We start from the raw sequence: 6320 nt of genomic DNA, 5'->3' as shown, positions 1-6320 counted from the left end.
AGAGCTTTTATTTCTACAGATTATAGTAATTGATATTTACTATATTAGAAATCAAAACTAAGACATTTTAAAAATATTTACTTATTAACTCCTTTAAAAATAACAATAGTGACCCATGACACATGGACAGAAATAACATATTTTGATGGAAAATAATTGTATTTTCAAAAAACATTTAGAAGAGGGGCATTGTTTTGCAATTTTGCAAATCTCTTTAATGTCTGGCTTAATAGGACATAGCTGAATTCCCATTCGTTCTGCATGCAATCTGTTGTAATATAATGCATCATGTAGCTTCTGGCAAACTCCACTGTACATTTCTGAGAGAATGAGAGATAAAAGGCAAATCATATCTTAAAAGTAACTTTGACCTCACAGAACCCCTAAAAGGGTCTCAGTGTCTGTCAGGGGTCCCCAAACCAAGTTTGAGAACCACTACTCTAAACAAAACTGCAGTAAAAGATGGTCACTGAATAGTTTTATTTCTAAATGAAACATAAAGAAATAGACCAAGAAAAAAAGGTTGCAGTTATTAAGATGGAAGTGTCTGTGTCCTACTCTTGATATTTCCACTGCTTTTGACCATGGCAACCTATAAGGAGTTCTGGCCTGCTGCTGGGGATATTGTTATGAGGACATCAGGGATAGCCGGCTCCTGAGAAATAGCCCATCTAGAAGCCCTAACATGGAAACCAAGTTTGCTATTTTTTTTTTTAAAGATTTTTTATTTATTTATTTGAGAGAGAGAGAATGAGAGAGAGCAAGCACATGAGAGGGGGGAGGGTCAGAGGGAGAAGCAGACTCCCAGCCGAGCAGGGAGCCCGATGCGGGACTCGATCCAGGGACTCCAGGATCATGACCTGAGCTGAAGGCAGTCGCTCAACCAACTGAGCCACCCAGGCGCCAGTGCTATGTTTTTATTTTGAAACATGGACTTGATATTCTGTAAATTGCCAAATGTCACAAGTCTACAAAGTTTATTAGCAAAGGCTAAAATGTTAGCAAAATAAAAGGAGGTCATACTTGGAAACAGTAATAACAGAGATAGAAAGAAGTTTCATGTGCAATGGATGCCTGCTCCCCCCTCTTAAGGTCTGGTGGAAAAGTTGAAAATTAGGGGAGATGTGAACTTTCTAAAAAGAATTGCCTTTGTCTAGCCCCCAAAGCAATTGTTTCTTATGCTCAAATTGCTCATGTGGAGTGTCAGGAGAGTTGCACAACGACACGTGGTGATCCCAGGTCTTGTCTCTCCTGCAAGAACGGTCCATATTTGATCTGAACAATTGTGCCCACAATTTCTGCTGGTGACCTACTCTGGGACTACAGTGCTAGCCAATGTGGCCACCTGTAGGAGGGTGCTCCAGCCTGGGATATACACTGGCACAACAGCTCAGGGCATGGCCATTGGAGAAATGCTTGGGGCACGTAAGCCCAACTTGAGAGTGTTTGCAGTTCCTTTGCTTCCATCATGTAAGATGCAGCAAAGCAGCCTATGGGCCAAAAGCTTGAACTCTGACATCCAAGAAACATGTGTTCTAATCCCACACAGCCACAAAATTATCTTGAATCCTTAAACAAATTATTTAGTATCTCTCAGCTCCTCTGTTAAATGGTATTGTTGTGAAGAATAAAATGAGCTCAACCATGTAAGGGGCTTAGCCAGATATATAGTAAATGTCCAATAAATTCTAGCTATTTTTAAAATGCAAGTTTGATTTTGTTTCTCCCCTATGGAACATCCTTTAGTGACTCTCCCATACCTTTCAGCACTGAGTTCAAACTCCTTTGTTTAGCTCATAAAGTCATTCATAGTCTGAATTTATTTTCTGTCATTCTTCAAGTATTCTCTGCAGCTGTCACACCATTCCACTCGAGATCTTAAAATTCATCATCCTTTTCAGACCAGCTTTTCTCTAGATGTAGAGTCTTCTTTCTTGTTTTTGCCATATTGCTAACTCTTAGCAGTCTTTACAAACTATGACCACAATCATCTCCTCCAGGAAGCCTTCCTGGACTCCTAGTCTTAAGAGTCTTACCCAGTGAGGTCTCACAGCACAAGTGTTAACCACAGTTCTAACACTCACCACACAGTGTTGTTAAGTGTTCATTTATTTGCTTCAGTCACTCAAAGTAATCTCGTAGAAGTTTTGCCTAACATCCCACAAGGCAACTGGCACATGTTAGGTATCCAATGAATGGTTTTGAATTTATGAATGGATATTCAAATGAAATTGCTGACATAACCCACTATTGTGAATGTATAATATGTGGGATGTGAGATAATGATTATGGTGATGGTGATGATATGATGGTGACATTGGTGGAGATGGTGGTGGTGAAGTGATGGTGAAGGTGATGGTGGTGGTGGTGGTGGTCATGGTGGTGGTGGCAAAAGAAAGGAGATGGGAAAAGGGGAAGAACAAAGATGTCCCTCAGCCTTCCTGCTCCTAAGCCTAACAAAGAGATACATCTACACCTATTAATGACATGAAACTTGCCACTGCATTTGTCATTTGCTCAAATTCTTTGATCCCAGGGCTGATGTGATTGCTTCTATTACTTTCTGTGAGTTCACCAGAGATGGTATTGGTGAACCAAGAACAAGCTTAGCTCCCTGAGCTTTCCGCAATGAAATTAAAGCAATTATATGCTTGAGCCACTAGATGGCAGTGAGGATTTAGTCCATCTTTTGGCATAGTTCACTAAACCCCTCCTGGAGCTTTCATTCATTTAGGGCTTAGAGGCACCATCCTGAAGCTTCTTTCCAGATCCACTTCCTTTATTCTGGATACACTTGCCCCAGCCTCCTAATATTAGCTCTTTAGTCCATGGAATCCCTACAACTTCACAGCTGGGTCTTCCTCCCTCTGTGATCCATGCAACACTTTGTCCATTTGTATCTCTGTCTTCCTCAGGTAGAAACATCTTAGCACCAGGCCTGAGCCACACTGATTCAGCACCTCTCCTTCTCTATTGGATTCTTTCCATGGAACTTCAGACATTCTGGAGTCTCTCCATCTTAAGAAGACCGTCCCTGGATCATGCATCCCTCTCTAGGTATTGCCCTGAGTCCTGTTCCCCTAATTCAGAACCTTCATTCTGAGCCTGACCTATATATCCCAGCAATCTACTTGACTGTGATTTCACACAGACATCCCAACCTTTACTCATCCAAAATTGGATTTCTCCCCCCAAATTCTTCCTTTCCAGTGTTTCCCATCTCAACAAATGGAAACCCCATCTACTCTCTGTTCCAACCAGAAATATGGGTTAATTCTTCACTTCTCTCTCCTACCTCCCCCCCACCCATACAATCCATTACGAAGTCCTGTCAATTTGATTTCTTAAGCGTGGGTAGAATCATCCACACGGCTCACCTTCACTGCTACCACCCCAGCCCAAGCACATTGCTCTCACTTGGGCTGTAGCAATTGTCGTCTCCTGCCTATTTCCACTCTTGAACCCTTTCCATCAATAATAAGCCAGAAAGACATTTTAAAACTACAAATGTGTCCATGTTACTGCTTTGCTTAACTCACTGGCCACCTATCATTGGCAGGTGAGTTCAGAGTTCTTATACCAACAAGATTTTACTTGGTCTGGCTTCTGCCTCCCTCTTCATCTTATTATCTCATTCCTCCATCGCTTACAGTCTCCTCCCTTTACTGGAATGACATTAAGTTCCTTCCCATCCAGACCATCACATACATCCTTCTTTCCACATGGATGACTCCACTCCCCACCCCCTCACACTGGAGTTGAGCCTGGATAACTCCTACCTGTCTTTGAGGCTCAGTTTCAATGTCACTTTCTCAGGGAGGTTCCTGAGAAAGTCCTTCCCAATGCCAATGCTCTCCCCCGCACCCCCTCCACATCAGATAAGGTCTTCCTGTGATGATCCCAGGGTATCTTGTGCTATTCCTGTTTAACAGTTATCACAACTGTAATTGTGTTTTTAGTGTGTGGTTATTTGTTTAATAGCTATCTCTCTCATTAGACTATCTTGCTAAACTTTGTGCTATTAGGACCTAGCACAGTTTCTGATACATAGAAGTCATTCAACAAATATTGTTAAATAAATAAATGATCTTCAAAAACAACCCCATGCTATTCTCTATTACACACTGGGTGAATATATTCTTTTTTTTAAAAAAAATATTTATTTATTTGACAGAGAGAGAGCATAAGCAAGGGGAGCAGCAGGCAGAGGGAGAGGGAGAAGCAGGCTCCCCACTGAGCAGGGAGCCCGATATGGGGCTCAATCCCAGGACCCTGAGATCATGACCTGAGCCGAAGGCAGATGCTTAACAATTGAGCCACCCAGGCACCCTAGGATATACTCTAAGATAACCTGACGAAAGCTAGATATGATCTATAACTTCTATAGGTCCCAGAATAGAGCCAGTGTGATCCTTTCAGTAAAGAACTGCTCTTTTCAACTCATACATGGAACAGATTTTCACTCAAAAAAAAAAAAAAAGCCCATCGCTTTATTGTTTTCTTAGAGCTCAATCCAGTCGGGTAGAGTGGGCCTTCAAAGCCAATCTGAATTACATTTTAAAAAAGTAATTTGGGGCGTACACAGGTGGCGCAGTCGGTTAAGCAGCCAACTCTTGATTTCAGCTCAGGTCATGATGTCAGGATCCTGGGATGAAGCCCTACATTGGTCTCTGTACTCAGTGGGGAGCCTGCTTCAGGATTCTCTCTGTCCCTCTGTTCGCCCTGCACCATGCTCTCTCACTGTCTCTAAAATAAATAAATCTTTTTTGAAAAGTAATTTGATGATATTTATAAAAGTTTGCAAACTCACCATTGCTTTGACCCATTAAACCCATGTTGTGAAACCTCCTCTATAGAAATTAAAGCCCCATTATTTATATGTGTATAAAACTAGTTTATTTAGCATACTGCAAGGGGCAAAACCTAACATAAACACCTGTGTGGCCACCAATCAACAAATTTTAAAGACTCTTTTATACCCAATATTAACGAACATTATACATTTCTAAAAAAAAGAATAAAACATTAATATATGAAGATACCTCTAATGTATTAACAAATATGTAGAAATCAAGAGGTTAAGCATACTCATACCAAGAAATGCAAATGGTTGCCACCATTTATTAAACAGAGTTCAAACAGTGACCAAATATCACACGGCTTCTCAGCACAATCAGAATGGGTGTGAATCCACTATTCTTCGCCACAATTTCATCAAAGCTTTTTTCATCTCACTGTTTCTCAAGCTGTAGATCAGTGGATTCAGCAAAGGTGTAAGAAGTGAGTAAGACAATGACATCAGCTTCTTGGTTTCTGGGGAGTAGCCAGATTTGGGTTGTAAATAGGTCATACTGGCCGTGCCATAGAAGAGGGTCACAGACGTGAGATGGGAGGCACAGGTGGAAAATGCCTTTTGCCTCCCAGTGGCTGATGGCATCTTCAGGATGGCAAAGAGAATCCAAATGTAAGACAAGAGAATCAACACAAAAGGAACCATGATAATCAAAATGGTGCCAGTGAATGCATAGATTTCAAACAGAAAGGTATCTGCACATGCGAGTTCTAGCACTGCAGGGGTTTCACAAGAGATATGATTGATTTCATTGGGGCCACAGAAGGGAAAACTGAAAACCCATGTGGTCTGCACAGTAGCCACCAGGACCCCTGAGACCCAGGAGAACATTACTAATTTCATGAAAACACTTTTGTTCATAATCATTGGGTAGCTCAGAGGATGACAGATTGCAGCAAATCGGTCATAAGCCATCGCCCCCAGGAGAAAACATTCAGCTCCACCAAAAAAAAGGATGAAATACATCTGTGCAAAACAACCTGCAAAAGTAATTGACATTTTCTCAGTGGAGAGGACCACCAGCATTTCAGGCATAATGACTGCACTGAAACTCACGTCCACCACAGACAAGTTCTGGAGGAAGAGGTACATGGGAACGTGGAGGCTCTGTTCCAAGGAGATGCTGACTATAATGATGGCATTTCCCAACAGAGTCACCAGATAGACAACCAGGAAAACCCCAAAGAGCTGCTCTTGGAGTTCTGGAAAGTTAGAAAAGCCCAAGAGGATGAATTCAACCACAGAGCTTTGATTTTGCCTTTTCATTTCGTGGTGGAGAGTATTTTGTTTTTATGAACATTGTATACAAATTATGAAGTCATGGTCCAGTAGTTGAGAGTCTGTGTCTGCAATTCACCCCAGATACTCTTGGCTAAAGATGTAAAAAGGAAGACATCCTGACTAAATTCAGTTTGGCGATTTTAGATATGGCCAACTACTCAGATTAATAAACCTTTCAAGTAAAAAA

General features: G+C 41.4%; 1 protein-coding gene across 1 annotated transcript; it reads right to left on the bottom strand.

Moving 5' to 3' along the window:
- Positions 1 to 5173: 5173 nt before the first annotated feature.
- LOC116646221 (olfactory receptor 10A3-like) lies at positions 5174 to 6118 on the bottom strand. Its single transcript, XM_032426809.1, has one exon. The coding sequence runs from the start codon at positions 6116 to 6118 to the stop codon at positions 5174 to 5176; it is 945 nt and encodes a 314-aa protein (XP_032282700.1).
- Positions 6119 to 6320: the final 202 nt, after the last annotated feature.

This window comes from Phoca vitulina, unplaced genomic scaffold (genome assembly GCF_004348235.1).
Source record: "Phoca vitulina isolate PV1807 unplaced genomic scaffold, GSC_HSeal_1.0 scaffold36, whole genome shotgun sequence".
NCBI classification, from domain to species: domain Eukaryota; kingdom Metazoa; phylum Chordata; class Mammalia; order Carnivora; family Phocidae; genus Phoca; species Phoca vitulina.
The sequence above is the reverse complement of the archived record's forward strand: the minus strand, read 5'-3'. Positions and strand labels throughout refer to the sequence as shown.

Coding starts and splice junctions, on each gene's coding strand:
- LOC116646221 (XM_032426809.1), bottom strand. CDS start 6,118: ATGAAAAGGCAAAATCAAAGCTCTGTGGTTGAATTCATCCTCTTGGGC.